Source organism: Hylobates moloch, unplaced genomic scaffold, assembly GCF_009828535.3.
Source record: "Hylobates moloch isolate HMO894 unplaced genomic scaffold, HMol_V3 SCAFFOLD_1, whole genome shotgun sequence".
In the NCBI taxonomy this organism is placed as follows: Eukaryota; Metazoa; Chordata; class Mammalia; order Primates; family Hylobatidae; genus Hylobates; species Hylobates moloch.
This window is the reverse complement of record NW_026652276.1, coordinates 71,981,859-72,004,654: the sequence shown is the minus strand read 5'-3', so window position 1 is coordinate 72,004,654 and position 22,796 is coordinate 71,981,859. Positions and strand designations below refer to the sequence as shown.

Genomic DNA, 22,796 nt, shown 5'->3' with positions numbered 1-22,796 from the left:
GAGCTTTTAAACTCTTTCAGCGCAAGATTTTCTCCTAGCCTTTTCAAAAGGCTGTTTGAAAGTCTGTTTCCTTTAGCATCGTCGGTGGGTTGGTAATGATTCGGTGGTTCTAATTTCCTAGAACTAAATTTCCCGATATATCCTTACGTGTGCAGGACAACTATATTTAAACTGGGATATTTCTTTCATTCACTTACTTAACTACTGTTTGTTAAGCACCTACTTTATGCTGGGGCTCCCATGGTAAACACTGAGATTTAATTTGGGGCTTCAAATTCTCCAACTCCAATACAGGGCACTCTAAAATATACTTTCCCTTAAAGCGATGCTGTTTGAATAAATCAAATACTCTGTATTTTGCCAACACTCATTGGAAAGGAGCTCTGTAAAATCTAAAACGATACAAAGAGTACAAATTATTATAAAATACAGCCGAGAGTATGCATTGAAATGACCCATGCTTCTTGAAGATAAAAATGACTGTAGTAGATATTTTTCATCCTGCTAAAGCTGTACATAAGTAGATTGTTGATCTCAAGCCAAACAAGACGGGGAGTGTAAGTAAATGCACCATTGAGAGAAAAGGTCCATTTTGAATAAACAGAAGGAAAACAAGCATGCCCTCTGTCACTCTTTTCTGTGTCTCTATTTGTAGTTCTACCTCTATTTCACTTTTTCTTCACTCATTTCATTTCTATTTCTTAGATCCCTGGTCATTTCACACAAAAGCTTAATTCCTCAAACTGAGAGTCTTTATCAGAGGAAGCACAGGTGTGAGAGAAGACAAGATTCAAACTCTTCTTGGCCATAGGGCAGGAGGCAGCTGCCTCTCTTTTCCTGGTGTTTTCCATATCCACATATCCACATATCCACAGAATGGCAATCAAACATCTGGGGGAAATAATTTACCTGGTGCACCTGAGCTTGAGATGCACTGTAAACTGCAAATAGCCCTCCCCATCCCCCTACCCCCCCCATCTTCTAAACCTTTGTTTAACACAAGACAGGATGCCCTTCAGTCCTAGGCGAGGGATCCTGCTCACTGCTCACTTCACTCTCATGCTATCTTGGTTTCCCTAGCTCTCCCATACTTGAGAAAGTGGGGCTTTCTTTCTTTTTCTTTTTCTTTTTTTTTTTTTTTGATATGGAGTCTCGCTCTGTCACCCAGGTTGGGGTGCAGTGGCGCGTTCTTGGCTCACTGCAATCTCCCCTTCCCGAGTTCAAGGGATTCTCCTGCCTCAGCCTCCCGAGTAGCTAGGATTACAGGCATGCACCACCACACCCAGCTCTTTTATTAGTAGAGATGGGGTTTCACCATGTTGGTCAGGTTGGTCTCGAACTCCTGACCTCAAGTGATCCGCATGCCTCAGCCTCCCAAAGTGCTGGGATTACAGGCGTGAGCTACTGTGCTTGGCCTGGGGCTGATTTCTGACAGCTGCAGGCTTAACATATCTTGTAGGGGGAAATGTCTAGAGGGAAAGCATTGTGGTTTACTTTAGGAAAACATACCTTGTCTGTGACAAGGCTTAGAGCAAGTGGTGTAGTACAGAGAGAGGATGGCCTGTGGTTTCGAGGTTTCTGACAAGAAATGAGCTCTGCCAAATCTCTCTTTGGCACAAACAATAGAATTTTTGTCATGGCATAGCTTGGAATGCACAGGAATCTCCTTTGCTATGGAATAAAATTATTGCCCATGCTAGGATTAAATGAGCCAGAGGGCAGAATACTGTTTACCTAATGCACAGAGAGGAAGCTGCAAAGTCATTGTGGGCTGAAGGTCCACTTGTGCCCAATATCATACTGGCATGGCACACGTATGCTTAAGATGAAACTTTTATGCAACAGTAGGTACCCCTAGGACTCGATATTATAACTTCAGAGGATGCCAGTGGTTACAGCCTCCGATTTGGAATCAGTTTTCTCCATTATGAACCTTGTTTAGCGTTCCAGACTCTGGCTGCAAAGAAGTGGTGCCTGAAAAGGTATCTTTGCCACCTCAACACAGAATGAAACAACATTATTATGATCCATTACACACTTGAGTTGCCTTTACTCTATGTCTTTAAAAACTTTTCATGTAGAATCATAAAATATATTATCACATTTTATAACTTTTATTAGTTGTTTAGACGGTAACTACACAATAGTAAAGAAACATTTAGGGGAAAGCTAACTGGGCTATGGCAAGAATGATCATGCTGTTTTTCTTCAAAAGTCTCTTGGAAATAGAAAGCCAGGCTTTGTTTACCTCTTAACAGAGGAACCAGGAGCACAGAGAGTTAAATAAGTTGTGTGTCCCCTTATGTGTTCTGCAAGTTTAAACACTGGTTTCAGAGCCCTCTTCAGAGCCTTCACTCGGTGCTCTTTCCAGTAGACCATGCCCTGCCATTGGTTTCCATCTTGAATATGGCACATTGGACAGAGGGTACCAGTCAAAGCTTTGGAAAGAGTTAAAATACTGTCCTAGGCACGTGGAGTTCAGAGTCAAACAATGAACGTTAAATGATGGCTATGCTGCCGTTTGCCGTGTAGTTTGGGGAAAATTACTTAACTTCTGAGCCTTAGTTTCCTCAGCTGTAAAATGGGACCCATTAAGGCCTAATCCTCAGGACTGCTATGAAGATGATAGCAGGTAATATACACAAAGCATCCTGCACAGTACCTGGCACATGGTACATATTCACTAAATGAAATGTTACTTCCCGCTCTGTACTCCCTTCCTAAATGTGAACTTCACTGGGGGAAAAAAAAGTCTGTGAAATACTCTTCTATGTAGGACATAGTAATGCTGTAACTTTAGGCCAGGCACAGTGGCTCAAGCATATAATCCCAGCACTTTGGGAGGCCGAGGCAGGTGGATCACTTGAGGTCAGGAATTCGAGACCAGCCTGGCCAACATGGCAAAATCCCGTCTCTACTAAAAACACAAAAATTAGCTGGACATGGTGGCGCATGCCTGTAATCCCAGGTACTTGGGAGGCTGAGCGGGGAGGATTGCATGAACCCAGGAGGCAGAGGTTGCAGTGAGCCGAGATCGCACCACTGCACTCCAATCTGGGTGACACGGTGAGACCCCCATCTCAAGAAAACAAAAAATGCTGTAACTTCAAAAAGATGAAACAATTTCTTTCATTTCTGGAGAAAAATAGTACCTGTCAAATCTCAAATTCGATTACAGTAAAATCTTCATAAAAAGAATTTTCCAAGTCTTAACTTATGTCTCGTTTGTTCGACAGGGAAAAAATAGAACACAACAATAACATGTAAGAGATTTCAAGTGGTTTTGTTTTTGTTTTTTGCGAAGAGCTGTGCTCCATTCATGCTGAAACCTCGATTCATTTGTGTATATAAAATTTTCAGGAACCTCAAAATTGTTAAGACTTAGGTGTGCTCCTGACATCATTTTTCCCCCTCACTAGTTTGAGGCCCTTTTGCAACTTGTTCTGAAAGATAGCAAGTTCCCTTGTCATGCTGCTTCTGTAAAGCCAGAAATTCTAAAATCTAGGAACTAAATATCACCCAGATTTGTTGCCTTCTGGTGTGGAAAGCAAGTTGCCTTTCAGATGTCTGAAGAGTTGGAAGATCTTGGTGTAGCTATCATGTTTAACCCACAGTGACGGGTGATTGGCAGCCTAACAGCTGAACGACAGCCGTTTGGCCAGGAGTTCAAACCTCAACACCATGAGCCATAGCAGGATCACGGTTTGATTTGCTGTGGCCATGAAGTCTGAATCACCAAATACAGAGGCAGAGGCAAGGGTGACAGCTGGTAGCCATTCTCGTCAATAAAGTTGTGACGGTTGAGATGTACAAGTAACTAGACCCTGCTAATTTCATAGACTTTGAGCCAAGTGCTTAGTGTCAAAACCAGCTATGGTCAATGATGCAAATGGTTGTGAAAAGTCCCTCATCAGCAGCAAGGCTCTCCCCATCAGACTCTTTCCTCTGGTGGATTAGAAGCAAATTGGATCCTGCTTTCTAGGAATAGATCCGGTTTGAAGAAAAGGAGGCCTTATTTTTTAAAATTCTATTAAATTCTTAAAAGTCTATTAAGTATAATTTACATACAGTAAAATTCAGTTTGAGAAAACTACATCCCCTCCGTAATCAAGAAAAAGAACATTTCCAAAAAGTTCCCTTATGCCCTTCCTGATGTCCAACCCCCCTCACCCTCAGCCCCTGATAATCACTAATGGGTTTTCTGTCCTATAGTCTTGCCTCTTCCAGAGTCTTGTCCTGATAGTCTTGACTCTGTAAATGCAGGCATACAGTGTGAAACTTTTGAGTCTGGCTTTTTTCACTTAGCATAATGCTTCTGAGATTCATCTGCATGTTGCGTTTTTTAGTAATTCATTTATTTTCATTGCTGAGCAGAATTTCAGTGTATGGATATACCACAATTTTATTCATTTACCAGCTGAAGGACAATTGGATTGTTTCCAGTTCTTGGTGATTATGAGTAAAGCTGCTACAAACATTTAGAGCATTTTCTTTTTTTTTTTTTTTGAGACGGAGTCTCACTCTGTCACCTAGGCTGGAGTGCAGTGGCACGATCTCAGCTCACTGCAAGCTCTGCCTCCCAGGTTCACGCCATTCTCCTGCCTCAGACTCCCAAGTAGCTGGGACTACAGACGCCCGCCACCACTCCCGGCTAATTTTTTTTTTGTATTTTTAGTAGAGACAGGGTTTCACCATGTTAGCCAGGATGGTCTCGATCTCCTCACCTCGTAATCCGCCCGCCTCAGTCTCCCAAAGTGCTAGGATTACAGGCGTGAGCCACCGCGCCTGGCCTTAGAGCATTTTCCTTTTAAGTAAAATGTATAGTAAAGTAAATAACTTTGCTTCACAGGAAACCAGAACTGTAGGAGCAGGAATGATCCTAGAGGTGGAAGTTGTTTTCTTTTTGATTAGCTGACAGATATAGTTATTTTATACTTTTGCATAGCAATTTATAGTCTATTCAAAACACTTGCACACACCTTACTTCCCATAATTATCATTATAGTAACCCTGAGAAGTAGGCTAGGAATCTTGCTTCATTTTACAGATGGAAGCTAGGAAGTCTATAATCCAGACTTCCTAATCCTTATTTGCTGTCCTTCCTTCTAAACATTTTCTCAACATCCTGTCTGTGCAGAACATTCTGCTAGATTCTTCTGGTGTACCCACAAAATTTTTTTTCCCATCAAGACGGAGCAGTCTTACATGGAATCAAACTGACCACTCTGGCCCAGGCTTGAAAGGAATACAAAACCGGGCCACTTAACACAGCCGCAAGAAGCAAACAGTCTATGAAGCTACCAGAAGCAGGCAGGACATAAATTTTAAGAAAGAAATCCTGAAGCTGGTGGGAATCAGAAGAGAATGGATTGACGGTCCCTGGATGATCAGAAGGAAGGGGAATTCCCCAGACAACGCTGTTCCAGGAGAAGCAAGAAACCGATTTCTAGGATAATGGAAAACTTCCCTCCTTGGCTTCCAGGTTGGGGAAAACAGTTACCAGGCAAGATTTTCTTTGAACTCAGTCAAAGTTTAACTGGGATCATGACTGGAATTAAGTACTGGATAATCAAAGTGGAAAATGCTTTCAGAGGCCTGAAATTACTAGACTTGTTTTGTGTAGTAGAGATGGAGGCCAGGATTTCTTATAGGGCTGTAGAAAAAAAAAATGTGTCAATGAGATTCTATTCTTTAAGAATCCAACTTTCTTGGTGCTGCTTTTGGTGGCATTTGCCTGTCAGACCTCCCACAAGTTGGCCTCTTTATCCTTTATATTCTGATAAGATGGCTGATGACCAGCTGTCAGTCCAAGCCAGAAACCACACTGGCTCCTTGTAAAATCTGCCAGCAGCAGTTAGGAGGGGAAACCTGGGCTTTTGTGCCTCATCCGTATGCGCCTTCTCTGCCAGATACAGTGGGTGCCCTTTGCCAGGCCCATTATGAGGGCAGGAACGTTTACCCAGCCTAGATCACCAACCAGGAAACCTACCAGGACAGTATCTCTGCTGAAACAATGCCTGATCTGTCCTTTGGGTGGGTCACTAAATGCCAGGCCAGGCCAGAGCCTCTTTCTGCAGCAGCTAGTCTGTGGGACCATTAGAGGCCCAAGCACGTGAAAGAATGTACAAAGGTCTGATTTTTTTACTTTCATTTATAAAGGGGAAAAAAAGGAGAATAGGGATTATTATTTTTAAATGTTTAAATAAATGACCTGCATCATGTAATATTTAGGAGTTCAGACTTTAGGAAAAAATTTTGTGCTTGGGTTCAAATCCTGGCTCTGCCAGTCTACAGCTGTGTGACTTTGGGCAAGTCATTTGACCTCCCCTTGTCTCAATTTCCTCAGCTGTAAAATGGGAATAAAGTAGTCGCTCTCTTTTAGGGTTACTATGAGGATTAAATGAGTTAATGTTTGTAAAGGGCTGAGAAAAATGCACAGAACATAATAATCCATATGTATGATAATGTTTGTTAAATAAAAATAATGGAGCTTTTCTTCCCACCCGATTTTTCCCCGCACCCCCCAGCCAAATCAAGCTGAAAGTACATACCTTTCAGCTTGATCTTTTCCTTCTCTTTCTTCTAATTTCAATCCTTAACATCTGTCCTGCCACTCCCCAACCCCAAAATTAGATTCCTAGGGTTGCCATAACAAATTACCACAAACTATGTAGCTGAAAACAACAGAAACTTATTCTGTCACAGTTCTGGAGGCTAGAAGTCCATCAAGGTGTCAGCAACATTGGTTTCTACTGGAGGTTCTGAGGGAGAGTCTGTTCCAAGTCTTTCTCCAGTCTCCTGTTGGTTCCTGGCAATCCTTGGCCTTCCTTGGTTTGTAGATCCATCACTCCACTCTCAGTTTCCATTGTCATATGCATTCTCACTGAGTCTCTCTGTGTCTTCACATGGCCTGTTTATAAGGACGCCAGTCATTGGCTTTAGGACCCACCTTCATCCAGTATGACCTCATTTTTAATTAACTACATCTGCAAAAACCCTGTTTCCAACTAAAGTCACATTCTGAGGATCTGAATGGACATGAATTTTGGGATATCACTTGTCAAACTGACACACCCCCTTAAAAGTTTCAGGTGTTTTCATATCTTTAATCTCTTTTCATTCTTACTTTCTGTATTCGAATGCGAGCTCCTTGGAGGAAGGGCCTGTGTCTCTTTAATTTACTTCGAGGCAGCTAGAAGTGTTTACTTGGCCACTTGAAAGGAATGGAGAGACAAGGGTGACACCAAGCTGGGTGTGGAAAGGTGATGCCTGAGATGGAGGAGTCAACCAGAAGGAGGGAGAAAGATAGGATTTTAAAAAATCACATCTGAGCAAATAATAAAGGAGAAAGGTCAGAGATACCGAATATTCTAATGCGGTATATTTGGAAGCACTGCTGCCAGAAATCGAAATAGCCAAAGCCAGAAGGAAGGTGCAGGAAGTGAGAACAAGGTCTAGGTAAGAGGCCAGGAAAAAAGGAGATGGGGGCCGGGCGCGGTGGCTCACGCTTGTAATCCCAGCACTTTGGGAGGCCGAGGCGGGCGGATCACGAGGTCAGGAGATCGAGACCACAGTGAAACCCCGTCTCTACTAAAAATACAAAAAATTAGCCGGGCGTGGTGGCGGGCGCCTGTAGTCCCAGCTACTCGGAGAGGCTGAGGCAGGAGAATGGCGTGAACCCAGGAGGCAGAGCTTGCAGTGAGCCGAGATCGCGCCACTGCACTCCAGCCTGGGCGACAGAGTGAGACTCCGCCTCAAAAAAAAAAAAAAAAAAAGGAGATGGGGACAGAGTTACTGCCTCGAGGTAGGACCAGAAAAAATCTCCTCCATGAGGAGGGGGAGTCCTGCTGCCAGTGTAGTTTCTGTCTAAAATCAGGAGATCCAATGGAAAGAAGCTGCCTTCTCCAGATATCTGAGGTAAAAGATGTTGGAACATCCTCAGCTGCTCGTGACGTTGAGGTCATGGAGAATGGAAGAAGAGATGTGACAGCTGGGAAAATCCCTGATGGAGCCATTATGTTGGGGAATCCAACAGGAAGTAAGCTGACTGGACAATGAGAAGCTGCAATGTGATATTCCTCAAGTGAATATAGTATGTAGTCCATCTTCTCCCTGACAGCATAGTAAAGATCTATGATCGGGGCCGCAAGATCACAAGAAGGAAGGGGCACTTCCAAGAGGCAGAGATGTGGAGGAGAAAAAGGAGCAGCTTCCTGGGAGAGAGCTCACCCTTCTGTTTACTTCCCTGGTAGTGGCAACTGAAAGACAGCAGGAAAGCTATCCAGTGATCAAACCAAGAGTCCTAGCCTGGTGCACTCATGACCTGTGTTTGTCACTGAGTTTCCCTATTTGACTAATGTGATCAGTGACACAGTTTCCCCAAATTACCCAATGTCATCCAGCTAGTAGAGAATCTAGCCAGAACAATTATTAATTCTCCTGTTTCCTACTATTGTGCCCTTTCTCAACTACACTGTATTAAATCTTTAAAATAAGCACCAAGTCCATATGTGAGATTAGTCACCTTGGTGCCTTGAACCATAAGAAAAGTGTGGATTTTCCTGGCCAACTTGTATCACCAAGTTTGGTAATTCATCTAGGTGTGGGAGCATAACCTTGAGAAAGTCCTTTTGTTTCATTCCACAGGGGACACTTCAAACCAAAGCAGTGGGCCACATTCCCCCGTCGCAGCAGCTACCAGGGGAAGTGCCAAGGTTCAAGACTACAGCGAGCCTGGTGACCATAAAGGTAGAGTCTTTCGAGGTTTAGAATGGGTGTTCTAAATTCAGGGGCATTCCAGAGAAGGTTCCAAAGCTGGAAGTGATCATCTCTTATATAAGAACCTTCTGTCCACCACTCCTTCTTTTTTCTATAGGTGACAGCTGATTAAATTTAAGGCCAACCTTGCAGAGGACTCTGAAAGGTGATTTCATAGAAGGGAATAGAATAGACAGGGATAAGCTCAGTTCCTCGGGGCTGCCTCTCCACCTCCTTCCATGTTCCCTGGGACGCTGGTCTAGTTGCAGCTCTCCTTACCAATGGCTTCGCCTTAAACCGTCCTCTTGAGGCACTCTGACATGTTTGTATCAGATTTACCTTGAGACTGAGGAAAGTTTAGTGTCTCGGGAAGATCTTTCTATGATCCAGAACCTGGTATATAGATCTCAGACTGATTGAGAACATTCATGGAAGGAAGGGGTACTGTGGACAAGAAGTGGAAATGTGGGTTTCTGGTCTCAGTCCTCCACCAGTTAATATCCCTAAGCTCCAGTCATGGTAACATGAGAGAATTGGACTAAATCATGGTTTTCAAACGTTTTTAAAATATTGCAGTCTCACCCTTTTGAATTTTGAAGGTCCCTGGACTTCTGCTTGAGAGGCTATGATTTTTGAAGTATGGTCTTTAATGCCAGCACCTGCATTTGATGGAAAGTGAAGAGTTTGTGGTAGAATTTACAGTTACAGTTTATCTGCCAGCCCCAGCGCCACTGACCAGTGTCTAGGCAGAGAGGCTTTGGGTACTTCAGACTCCTTTAGTATCTCTCACTCAGTCTGTTTCAAGGAAACACTGAACTGGAACTTTACCTCAGGGCAAGGAGGTTAGGAAGTAGGAGAAAAAGAGAAGTAGCAGGATCCAGGAGAACATCAGTGTTTCTTGAACTTGAGGAGACTTGGGGATGGAGACAATGAGAAAGTTTTCATTTTCAAAAGAAGAGTGTCTGGCTATTACTGACTGAGGGTGCAGATCACTGTTTCCCCCAGAAGTCACAAATTGGAGATCCTCCAAAGATGTGTTATGCTTAGCCAGGCACAGTGCTTTTTAAAAAACTTTGAACCTGCATGTCTTTAAGTGGGGTGTGAATTCTCTGGTTCATCACAAACCCCACGATTCCCCATCCTCTTTGCCTGATACTTCACACATTTATATTTCTTCCTACATGGCCCCGAAGGCATTTGCAACACCTCCTAATAGTGTTCTTGGTGGGTTTTTTTGTTTGTTTGTTTGTTTTCTGACAGGCAGATGCTTTTCCATCTTACTTCAAAACAGTCTGATAGAGACGGGCGCAGTGGCTCACGCCTGTAATCCCAGCACTTTGGGAGGTTGAGATGGGTGGATCACCTGAGGTTGGGAGTTCGAGACCAGCCTGACCAACATGGAGAAACCCTGTCTCTACTAAAAATAGAAAAAATTAGCTGGGCGTGGTGGCGCATGCCTGTAATCCCAGCTACTTGGGAGGCTGAGGCAGGAGAATTGTTTGAACCTGGGAGGCGGAGGTTGCAGTGAGCCAAGATCGCGCCATTGCACTCCAGTCTGGGCGACAAGAGCGAAACTCCATCTCAAAAAAAAAAAAAAAAAACAGTCTGATAAAGACTTGACACTTGACTAATTTTTCTTCTTGAAAAATATGAATGGCTCAGCCGGGCACGGTGCCTCACGCCTGTAATCCCAGCACTTTGGGAGGCCGAGATGGGCGGATCACGAGGTCAGGAGATAGAGACCGCCCTGGCTAACACACAGTGAAACCCTGTCTCTACTAAAAATACAAAAAATTAGCCGGGCGTGGTGGCAGGCCCCTGTAGTCCCAACTGCTTGGGAGGCTGTGGTAGGAGAATAGTGTGAACCCGGGAGGCAGAGCTTGCAGTGAGCCAAGATCGCGCCACTGAACTACAGCCTGGGCAACAGAGTGAGACTCCATCTCACATAAAAAAAAAAAAAAGAAAAAAGAAAAATATGAATGGCTCATAGAGCTCAATCAGATTTTGGAAGGATTCAGTTCCTCCAGAACTCCACTCCAAGTATTGCTTTACTTCATTAAACCAGAAACACTTAGGAACCCTCCCTGATGAAAGGTGACCCATCTCTAGAGAAGCTTCTATTGTCACACCTGTACATTCCCCAAGTTTGGCATTTTATGAATATTTCTACTATTTAAGTTTGTAATTTTATTTTTCAGCCACATCACTGGTCTAATTTTTTTTTAACTCAACCTATTCATACGCTTAAAATGAGTCACCTTCTCTATCTCTTTTTTTTCCTTCATATCTCCATTTCTCCAATTTCCTTGTTCAGCAATTCATTTGCCAGAGAGAAGCCAGGTGATTCCAACTGTCACCGCATCATACTGAAAACTGACAATTTTGGATGCTGCCTTTAATTCAATGGTTTGATAATCTTATTTATCACTTTAGTTTGACCCAAATCCTTCTCCCTGTTCTTCAGCAAAGCTGGGGGAGGGAGGAGCAGATTCCCTCTAAGCTTTATTCAGAATATTCTGTAAGTTTCTGGTTTTATACTTCAAATAACTCTTAAAAATCAATATTTTGATGACTGAAGTGTAAATTAATAAGAAACATGGAATAAGCTTTCCCTTCAATTACATGAACAGAAATTCTATGGAAACCCCAGCAAAGTAGCTGGGGGCATTTGCTGAACCAGGTAAAGATGTTGCTTCCTCTCGTTCTGGTCTTGGACATGGCACCTTCATAAGGAGAGTCCCAAACCAAAAGAGATTTTACAGTTTTTTTTTCTAGCTCTCTTTGTGCTATTTTCTTCTTTGGATGGCTATTTCTCCTTATTATTATTAGTTTTTTAACTGAGGATCTCAAAATAGGTACAGACAAAAGCTTGCAATCTTAGCTTTCCACAAGGGCAATATCATTTGGACTTTGATCAGTGGTAGCTCTTAGTGCTGCTGATTTGGGCCAGAGAACAAGATTAAAAATTATTTGTGGTGATTTTTCTTTCTTAACAGGGAAACAGAAAGATACTTGTATCCCTGAAGTGGGTTCCCCTTTTTTGTTTTTATGTCAGTTCTTGCTTTTATGTTGCTTATCACAGCATTGCAAGTGAGTGTGGGCCAAACAGTGGTTTAGAATCTCCAAGAGGGGAAAAACCTGCCTGGTGCTCTAACTAGAGGATTTTATCAACGGAGAAAAGGCAATGGGGGAAGGGAAGGGAATTAGTTAATGAAATTCTAACATGCCATGGCTATTTTTCTTTATTTCTATTTTTTCCTTCAATCAATATTGTTGTTTCACTGTTTGGCCATAATGTTTTTGTTTGTTTGTTTGTTTGTGTGTGTGTGTGTGTGTGTAATAATAAAAATGTATTCATGTCTCACTTAAATTTTTCTCTTTATCCTTTTGGTGTTTGTAGCAATAATAACAACAACAACAAAACTTTTTATCCATTACCTTAGCTCAAAGAATTGCACTTATTCCACACGAGAAATATTTATGCTAAGGAACCAAACTAACAATTTAAAATCAGCACATGTTCTTTCCAGAGCAGACAACACAAAAACAACTGATCTATATACTTTTTATTTATTTTTCTACACTCCATTTCTATCATGTATTCTGTAATCATAACATCAACCATTTATGCATCTTCTGAAGTAAGTCACAATTCCCAAATTTATAGATTATCTTTGTTGGTTATATTTCAGTTTGGATGGTTTTAGGTTATCTAAAATGAGGATGACAAATAGGTGTGCAGTCTCCTTCCAACCCTAACTGATTGGTAGTGACTACTTGGAACAGTGGTTCTCAGCCCTGGCCACATATTAAAATTGTCTAGGGAGCTTTTAATAATTGATGGCAGCTCCCATCCCAGATCAATGTCAGAATCTCTAGGGGCTGGTCCTAGGCATGTTTAAAATCTTCCTGGGTGTTTCTAATGTACAGCCAGGAGTAAGACTCACTGATCTGGAAGCAGTGTCTCTCAAAATTTAACATGGATCAAGATCACCTGGAGAGCTTGATAAAAACACAGATTGCCAGACCCTACCTGTAGAGTCTCTGATTCACTAAGTCTGAAGTTGGGCCCAAGAATGTTTATTTCTAGTAAGTTTCTAGGTGATGTTAATGCTACTTGTTGGGCCACACTTTGACAACCACTGATGCCAGGTGTTAAGAAGGAACTTGAAGTTGAATTAAAGTTCGGTGGAAAAGAAGGCCATGATTGATTAGCCATGGTCACTGGAAGAAAGAATTGTATTTGTTACCCTCATTCTTGAGAAACTCATCAATAACCTGTCCTCAATCAAAATGTGGAAATAGGTTACTCCGGGGATTGTTCCCTGTTTACAGTTAATCCTAGCCACATCATCACATTTTGTTCCTTGCCCTATCCACATCAGCAGGCAGCCTAGCCAGAACTAGAAGTTGATCTGCTGACTCTGTCTAGCACAGTGTTGTCCCAGCTATTGTATACTGCTTCTACCGGGACCCGAATCACTTGGGGCCTCTAATCTGTGTACTCTTTATATCTATTGTGGGAGAGAGGTAGCTTGTTTTCCTATAAGCAGGAAAACAGTTTGCTGACTGAGACCAAGCATGGAACAAGACCTGGAATCGAGAACAGCTCAATTTTAATGACATATCCTAGAAAAAAACCTATAGAAAGTCAGGGAGTGGTATGAGGGCAGGGAGAGAAGGGCTGCAGAGAGTGTAGATGGGCACCAAAAGCTAACCCTACCTACTTCTGAACATATGCTTAGCCCTCCTATCTTTTCTCTCAGTTCTCAGGGGCTCGGTAGATCGTAGAAGCCATTCGCAAGCAGAATCCAACAATGGCCATGCACAGACTTCAAGCAACTCTCCTGCTGTCACAGAGAAAAATGGGTGAGCGTTATCTGTAAGAGTTCCCTGCTGTAAACTCAGGTGCTCCATTCTAATGGATAATGAAATGGTAATGGATAATGAAACAAGTATTCTACCACTATGGTATTTTGGTGAACTGGAGAGAGTGGAACCAAAAAATGTTTCCAGGGCTGGGCGTGGTGGCTCACGCCTGTAATCCCAGCACTTTGTGGGGGCCGAGGTGGATGGATCACTTGAGGTCAGAGGTCAGGAGTTTGAGACTAGCCTGGCCCACATGGCAAAACCCCGCCTCTACTAAAAATACAAAAATGAGCCGGCCATGGTGGCATGTACCTGTAATCCCAGCTACTCAGGAGGCTGAGGCAGGAGAATCCCTTGAACCATGGAGGTGGAAGTTGCAGCGAGCCAAGATTATGCCACTGCACTTCAGCCTGGGCAACACAGCAAGACTCCGTCTCAAAAAAAAAAAAAAAAGTGTTTCCATCAGATTCTCCCAAAAGTCTTTATTCTACAGAGCAACCTGAACACAACCCTACTTTTTGGGTTCTCTTCATGGTTAAATCTATACTTAGCCTCATTAGGTTAAACATCCTCCCCCTGGATATTTAGCAATGTCTGGAGACATTTTTGGTTGTCACAACTTTGGAGGGAAGAGTTGTGCAGTTGGCCTCTAATGGGCAGAAGCCTGTGACGCTGCTAAACCTCCTACAATGGACGACAAAGCCTCCCCGCAGCAGAGAATTGTCCAGCCTCAAATGTCAGTAGTCCCACAGTTGAGAAACCTACAGCCAGGCATGGTGGTGTGTGCCTGGAGACCCAGGTAATTGGGAGGCTGAGGTGGGAGTATCACTTCAGCCCAGGAATTTGGGTCCAGCCTAGGAAATATAGTTAGACCCTGTCTCTATATTAAAATATATATAAAAAATCTCATTTAGGGGAGATATATATATATTATCTCATTTGGGTTGAAAAATGATGAGCTTCTAGAAAAACCCTAGATTTAAGCTAAAGCAAAAAGGGAGTATCATTTCCTCGTTAGCCACAGGTTTGAGTTAAATATAATTCAAAAGGAGTATAGCAGAGCTTGCCTTTCAGTGACCTCTGAGCTGCTCAAGCTGCAGGGCCCAATACCCTGGCTAAATGTAGGCTCAAGACACTTTAAGTCCAGCCAGGCCAGGCATGACACCAAGAGCTAAAGACACAAACAACTCCTAGGCCTGTTCTTCAGGGAAGCCTTTATAATCTGCCTTCTCTCAGATAAGGTTTCCAGAACCCATCACATATGTCAACAGGAGGATGACACAGCTACAGGAAGGAGTGGACCATGGCAAAGGGAAGGCCTCATAGAATGAAACTTGCCTTTCTTATTTTCTTCCACATTGATTATGGGGAACTTCCTTAAAAGTTTTAGTCAAAGATTTCAAGAAAGAAGCAGGTCATTAGAGAGTTCTTTGCATCTTTTCACCTGGAAAAGAGAAAGTCTTAATTTACAATTTTAAACAATAATTTTAATTATTTTTTATTATTTTATTTTGTGAGATCTCTTAAGATTTTTGAGACTTGATAAATTAAATTCTTAATACTTCCTCAGTGGTCTCAAATTGTCATTGGGCTGCTTTTAAAGTAAAGTACTTTAGACTACTTGCCTAAAAAGTCAGAATAGCTCATTTAAGGGCACTTTAGGAAAATACCTAATATCTCATATTAGAATAACAAAGTTTGCAATTTCTAATGTGGTAGAAAGATCACTGAGCTTGGGTGGAAGACTTAGTTTCTGATCCTAGCTAACATTTTCCAACTGTTTGACCTTGGGCAAGTCAGTGAACCAGTTTGGAAAATGACTTCAACCTGAGTCTGACTTCCTCAACCTCAACTGATGTCTCGCTTTACTAAGAACATCAGGACAGTGCTCTGAGCTCTTCCACTGCCCTTCTCTTCACCTTAGAATCTCTCCTTATCTTCAGCTGTCCTTCCTTCCTTTGCTCCCATCTCACAGACCCCAGATCCTCTTCCTTGTGCTGTGTTCCCTGCCATCCAGGCCCTACCACTATCAGTTAGCACCTCCCCTGCTTTCCCATCTTTTATACTCTGCTATCACTTTCCATTTTGCTTATACCTCACCCCATCCTAACAAAAGCCTGCTCTTGGCCTGTCCTTCCCTCTTTTTACTTTTACCACCAGACTTCCTCCAACTGCTATCCAGGTCCACTGTCTCATTTCCTCACTAAACCAATCCCTTTCTCCTTAATCCTGAATTCTGATGTGTGTCCCTACAATGTCCCTAAAACTATTCTTGGGAAGCACAGCTCCCAGTTGCTAGAGCTTTATGTTCATCAGACTCTGCAGCATTTAATTCCATGGGCCATGCGTGCTTTCCTGGAAGAGCCCTCTTCCAAGGGTATCTGTAGTATTGCCTCCTTCAGGTGCTTCCTCAGAGGTATTCTCAGTCTTTGTTTTCTCTTGTTCCATTCTTCTTCTCTTCCACTCACCATTAAAATAAAGCAACTCTCCAAGTCTTAGATTCTCTTCTTTCTCTCCTTCTCCCCTGGGTGATACCATCTCTCACCAGTGTGTTCTGGTATCAAATCTCAGCTGTGCGAGCACGAGTCCCAAGTCTCTCTTCTGAGCTCCACACTCCTACACCCAACTCACAGTGGACATATATTCCTGATTCACACACCAAGACTTCAACAGAAAAGCCCCTCCTAAAGCACCTCCTCTACTCACCCTTCCCACTTCTATGATTGACATAAACACTGTCTTGTGACCTGGCCTTTAAACCTGGCACAGTCACTCATGACCCCTACCTCTCACTTAACCTCACTTCCAGTCATTTTCCAAGTACCCTTTCCTGGTCCAGGACTGCCATTATCTCTTTTTCTTTCTCCTTCTGTCTTTACAGACCAGCTTTCATTTCTCACACCTGATCAATTGTCTTACAACATATTCTGACTTGTTCAAAGAACTTTAATGGCTTCCTATTTTAGACCAAAAGAGGTTCCGACTTCTCAGGCTGGTGTTCCACGCCTCTCTCTAGCTCACTTCAGTTTGTCCTCCAGGATCACCTCCACCTTGTCCCTAATACACCTTATGGCTAACCAGAATCAGACTTATTGTTCTACCGGTGCACCTACCTCTCTTCTCTCTGCCCATTGCTTTCTGTTCAGCTCTTACCTTTTGGTCAAGACACATTGTCATATCCCTTTCCTCCATGAAGACCTAATTCTTTTTAATACTCCTTGAGCTGTAGCCCTTTTGTAACAGTACTACTCAAAGTGCTTTTTCACAACAGGATAATGAATTTGTGCCCAAATGGAAATCATCTCACTGCTCTCTTCATTAAGAAAGTCTTGTTACTAAAAAAAAATCAGCTGAACTAAACAATGTACTTGGTGATGAATTGATTTACATTCTGGCACTAGCCCCTTATGTCATTGTGAGTAGTAACAGTTCACAGACTGGGTCCTCACAACACACTTTGGTGTTTCAGTCTCTCTGGTGCTCTTCATATTTTGCCTGGTGTTATGATTGACCTTGTGCTAGCAAGTTAGCTTCTCAACAGTGAGGACTGAGTCTTACTGTTTCTTGTATCCAATATACACAATAGCTACTCAATAAGTTTATTGAGCTAACTTTCAAAGCCACTTCTCAGCACTCAGATTTTTATGAGGGAAGTGTTTTTCCTGTCAGTCTTTGGGTAGTGGCAACAATAAGAGGATCCTGAATAACTTACCCAACAGTGGGTCAGGGTATCCTTGATCCAAGGACTGGGATTCTGTTGTCCCCCTTATGTTTGTCAACTCAGTGTTCTGTGAATCAACAAGGGCTGATAGGAAGGAGTTCTTGGGCAGAGGGTGGGGTGGGAGTAGGGAGGGGTTTGGGGTGGGCAGAGTAAGAAGAGAGCTGAATTGTGTCACTGGTGATGTTCTCATTGGAAGTAACAAACATTCAACCCATAGATTCAAGGATCCCTCAAGACAAAAGGTCCAAAGACAGAAGTTCCAGGGCTGGGTCAGCCATTCAGGAATGTCAGCAAAGACACAGGCCCCTTGCATCTCTTTGCTTCGCTGTTCTCAGCATGTCAGTCATGCCCCCACTTATGGCCACGAGGTGGCCGAAGCAACACTAAGCATCACTTCCTTATGTGCCAGTGTCTGGAGCAGGAAGACAGAAGCGGATGGAAAGGGGGTTCTTCTCAGGAGTCTTTCTCCATTTGCTAGGGGGGAAGTCTTTCCCAGAAGTCACCCAGGAGACTTTTCTTGCATATGATTGGCCAGAATTTGCAGTGGTGGTTCTGCAGGAGAGCTGCAAAGGAGGTTGAGAGATTAGGCAAAGAAGAAAGGAAGAGGGAAGCAACCAACAAGGTCTGCCTCAAGAGTCCTGGAGAGACAGTGATGGGAGCAGATAGGTAGCAGGAAAAGATGAAGGGAAGGCAAAATCAGAGGGAAGAGTTCATAAGGAAGATCCATACATGTCAAGAAATATTGCTGCAAATAAGAACTGAAGGGAAGTGTTGAGATCATTCAGATTTATTGTTAGCATTTATTGCTATGCCAGTTTTTTTTTTCCCCCACATTTTATCTCATGTAATTCTCACACCAGCCTTCTGGGTTGGTGTTACTCACTCTATATTACAGACAAACTGAACCTGGGGAAAGCTAAGGCAAATGGTTCATAAACATTATCTCAGAGACCAGTGCTGGATTGGTTTCAGATCTACCTACACCTGCCCCACATCAGCTAGTCGGGGAATCACTGGGTTATGCAGGGTCACACAGAGAATAAATGGTGGGTCTGGGCTTTGAATTCAGATCTTCTGTTTCCAACAATAATAACAACTGCTAGCATTTGGTTCATTAGCAACTTCCAGGGCACTGTGCTAAGTGGTTTTGTTTTTGTTTTTTGAAATGGAGTTTCACTCTGTTGCCCAGGCTGGAGTGCAATAGCATGATCTCAGCTCACTGCAACCTCCACCCTCTGGGTTCAAGTGATTCTCCTGCCTCAGCCTCCCAAGTAGCTGGGATTACAGGTGCGTGCCACAACACCTGGCTAATTTTTGTGTTTTTAGTGGTGATGGGGTTTTACCATGTTGGCCAGGCTGATCTCGAACTTCTGACGTCTAGCGATCCGTCCCCCTCAGCCTCCCAAAGTGCTGGGATTATAGGCATGAGCCACTGCACCTGGCCTGTGCTAAGGGTTTTACACGCATTATCCTATTCAACCTTATGGGAAAGGTACAGATTTTATAATCTCTGACATTGAGAGATTACAAGTAACTTGCCAATGTTACTTAATCAGTAAAGTGACAGAATCAGGATTTGAACATGGGCCTTCTGATCAGAGCACTCATTTTTTAACTGGTACATTCTACTGCCTCTCACGGCTCCAGGCTCCAAATAATTAGTCCAAGGCTGTTTCTCTCTACCCACATTGTCTCTATACCTGTCATTGTTTAAATCTTAAATCACCACCCGCTGAGAAATACACCCTAATTGTTATAACTGTCACCCAGTGATTGATGAAGAAAATTCCAGCACCCATTTCTTGGGAGAAAGCCTAAAGCCTCATGGGAAAGGTGCTCCCATCTGTGCATGATGGGACAGGGTTAACTTGGCTAGAGAGAAGGAAACCTCAGGTTGAAAGTAAAAGTGAGTGGTTGGGGTGATGCTTCTCTGCTTCACTTCCTATATGAGCCTGTAACTGTGTACAGTGAATGACAGAATGGAAATAGTCTTTTATGTTGTGGAGCTTTGTTCCCATGATGGTAATCCTCCATTTTAATGCTGATAAATACAATGGTGAGGATTATGCCCCTTAATTTAATTTGGCCTGCATATGGCAAAGCTCTCACAAGGCTTTTATGTGACATTCTTTAGCACAGCTAGCCTGTTGTTGTGTAAAAGGAACCCATATGAAGAGGCAGGAGATTGATAAGGCTGGTGCAAATGTTTTCACAAGACGGCTTGTAACACACCCCCAGTGAAACTGCTTCGTTGTGGGCCCTTCAGTGAGGATTCAGATTCAGAGTGATGGGAACCTCCGTGACTCAGGCAGCTCGAGGAGAACTGGCACCTCACAAGGGGAAAACGAGTGCATATTTCTCCTGTGTGTTATCCTTGTGGCTCTGGGGCTTGGAGCCAATTAGGCTGACCTCAGAATTGATGAGCCAGAGAAACAGCCTCCCAGTCAGCAGGGCCGACTGTGGGCCAGATTTTCATGTGGGCTGTGAAGTACAGATTGTCACATATCTTGATGAACATTGTGTGTGAGGGGTCACTGCAGAAATACATGGCAGTTCTAAGACTGTTGAACAGAACAAATCCTCCAGCAAATTTCCTACCAATGGGGTCAAGTTAGTGCACTAACACGTTAGAGGACCCCATATGAAACCAGAGGGAAAATGGCAGCATGACGTGGGAGTGGTGGTAGGAATAGTAGCCTTCTCTGATCAAGTGCTTAAGATATGGTAGACACTGTATGTATTGTCTCATTTGGGTAGAAAAATGTTGAGCTTTGGTGACAGACCTGGGTTTGAATCCTAGTTCAACTACTTACAAGCTATGAGACATTGGACGAGTTCCTTCCTCTCTCTGAACCTCAGTATCCTAGACTGCAAAAAGGGAATAATTGGGAGGACTGGAGATAATCAAAGCAAAGGAACTAGCACAGTTCCAGACATGTAATGAATACTCAATAAGGGATTATGGCAAGCTGTTGTTGGTCATGGTGATAGAAGTAGTAGCAATAATAGTAGTAATATTAGTATGGAAAAGTTTTCTATAAAGTTAAACTCATATGAAGGGTCAAGACTTTGACTTAGCTCTAGAATTATAGACTAAAATAAGCATTGAGGTTTCCATCACCTTAGAAACTTTGAACAATGCTCACTCTCTGCTTTAACTTTAGAGACAAATTTTATTTTCTTGTATTCCTGGCTCTTACCTCAGGAGTGAATCTGAGATTGACTTTGGGCTCAGGAGTCACCCTTACCAACATTGCCAGCATGACATTATCATACCCTCAAATAATAACTTTCAGAGCTTAGTTGATTGCTAGAACTTTCTTAGACTTTCTAGATTTTTAAAATATTGATTGGTCACATGTATTTTCAAAACCTTTTTGAAGGCAGAAAATTTATCACCAGCTGAAAGAAGCTTCAAGGAAAAATCTGTTTTGAGTTATATTTTTCCTTGGGGACTTGCTTATGGCCATACATAAATATTTATCTGAACTATTTCAACAAACCCTAAATCATCAGTGATCCTTATGCAAAGAGTCCTTTTAGAAGATTTCTGTATGTCAAGAATGCCAGCAGTCTCTTTCTAAGAACAGAGTCCAAGGACCAGAGGCCTCTTTTAAAATAGCTGGAACTCTTTGGTGGTTTTCAACATGTCTTTTGTTTTCATATTCTGTATATCTGTTCACGCTGTTCCATCTGAATAGAATTCCCTTGCCAGTCCTGTCTTTACCTGTTGATGTTTTACTCATCCTTCAAGGTCTCATTCATGTGACATGCAGACAAGGTCAAGAGAAGAGCATCCCAGGCAGGAGAAACAAGAGTGGGCCATAGCCAGAGGCAGGACATGCAGAGCCACTCTTGGAAGGTGAGAAGTCCAGTGAGAAGAAGGTAGAGGGTAGGATGGGGGTGGTATGAGGCAGGAAGAACTATTACAGGGAATAAGGCACCAAGACATGGGAGGTCTTCAAAAGTTCATGAAATGTTTTGTTCTATAGGTCAAAAGATGTAGACCCATATTGTTTGGGTAGAATATAGTCTACAGACATGTTTTGTTTGGCCTGAATGTCTTTAAATTTTTAAAAACAGATTCTAACACATAAAAGTAGAAAGATTTCATGTCATTCGGACTTCTGATAGCTCTTAAAAAACCTGAGTATCTGGCAGCAAACTGCTGGAAGTGAGCAGGAGCTGTCTTTTACAGATCCCTACTTAACCGCCTGCATAATTCACGGCTTGGCCTGCCAGCACCCGAGTTTGATTCTTGCCTGCTGTGTGCAGGGCACCATCTAGGTAGAGGAAACGATTCAGCTACAGACCCTGGAGCCAGACTGCCTCTGTTCTGGCCCAGGTTTGTGTCCAACTACCTCAATGACCTTGGGCAAGTGTGTTTCTAATACTGGTACTTACCTCATGTGGCCATTGTGAGAATAAACCATAGGAAACGTTTAGATGACTACCTAGTATGTAGTTAAGTGGACAAAAATGTTAGCTCTTATCACTGTATCCCACATGAGATAATAAACTTTAGGGCTGAAACTGTCGCTCATTTCTGTAGCACTCACAGAATCTAGAATTTAGAGTCTTTGGCCATAACTGGCATAAAATGAAACAATTGATGAATGGATAAATGAATATGTGCTCCTTGAGTTTTTATTTCTGTGAGGTCCAAAGCTAAATTTAATTACTTTGTTCTCTAGAAATGCTTCCTATTTACCTTGAGTTTGATTTGAGCATCCTAGTTAGTTGATAAAGGAGCTAGCTTTTTCAAAAAGTCAAAAATCCTAATTAAACAAGTGAAGGGAGATTCTATTAACACTGTGTCATTTTCCTGTGATGCATCTACCTTCCTAACTCAAAAATAAACTCCAAGTTTGGGAAGATGTTTCCGTGTTTTCTTTAGGAAGCTCACTTATTGGCTGGTAGCTGTCTATGGTTAATATCTCACATTGAGGGTCAGTTGCCAGGAACTAGGACATGGTGGACTTCAGCAGATATGATGTTAGAATGCATGTTTGACTTGGGTTTTCTTATATCCCATGCCTGCCATGTGATCCACACTTCAAGGCAAAATTTTATTTATTTATTTTTTTGAGATGGAGTTTCACTGCGTTGCCAGACTGGAGTGCAGTGGCACAATCTCGGCTCACTGCAACCTCCGCCTCCCGGGTTCAACTGATTCTCCTGCCTCAGCCTCCTGAGTAGCTGGGACTATAGCTGTGTACCACCATGACCAGCTAGTTTTTGTATTTTTAGTAGAGACAGAGTTTCACCATGTTGGCCAGGATGGTCTCAATCTCTTTTTTTTTTTTTTTTTTTTTTGAGACGGAGTCTCGCTCTGTCGCCCAGGCTGGAGTGCAGTGGCACAATCTCGGCTCACTGCAAGCTCCGCCTCCCGGGTTCACGCCATTCTCCTGCCTCAGCCTCCCGAGTAGCTGGGACTACAGGCGCCCGC

The 22,796-nt window shown here is 42.8% G+C and overlaps 1 protein-coding gene across 1 annotated transcript in view; it reads left to right on the top strand.

Annotated features, from left to right (window-relative positions):
* MYO3B (myosin IIIB) overlaps positions 1-22,796 on the top strand; it is a 476,027-nt gene that overhangs the window by 320,915 nt on the left and 132,316 nt on the right. Inside the window, exons 29-30 of the mRNA XM_058435743.1 lie at positions 8,647-8,748; positions 13,524-13,626. Of these exons, the coding sequence (XP_058291726.1) occupies positions 8,647-8,748; positions 13,524-13,626 (205 nt within the window). The remainder of the gene's footprint in view (positions 1-8,646; positions 8,749-13,523; positions 13,627-22,796) is intronic.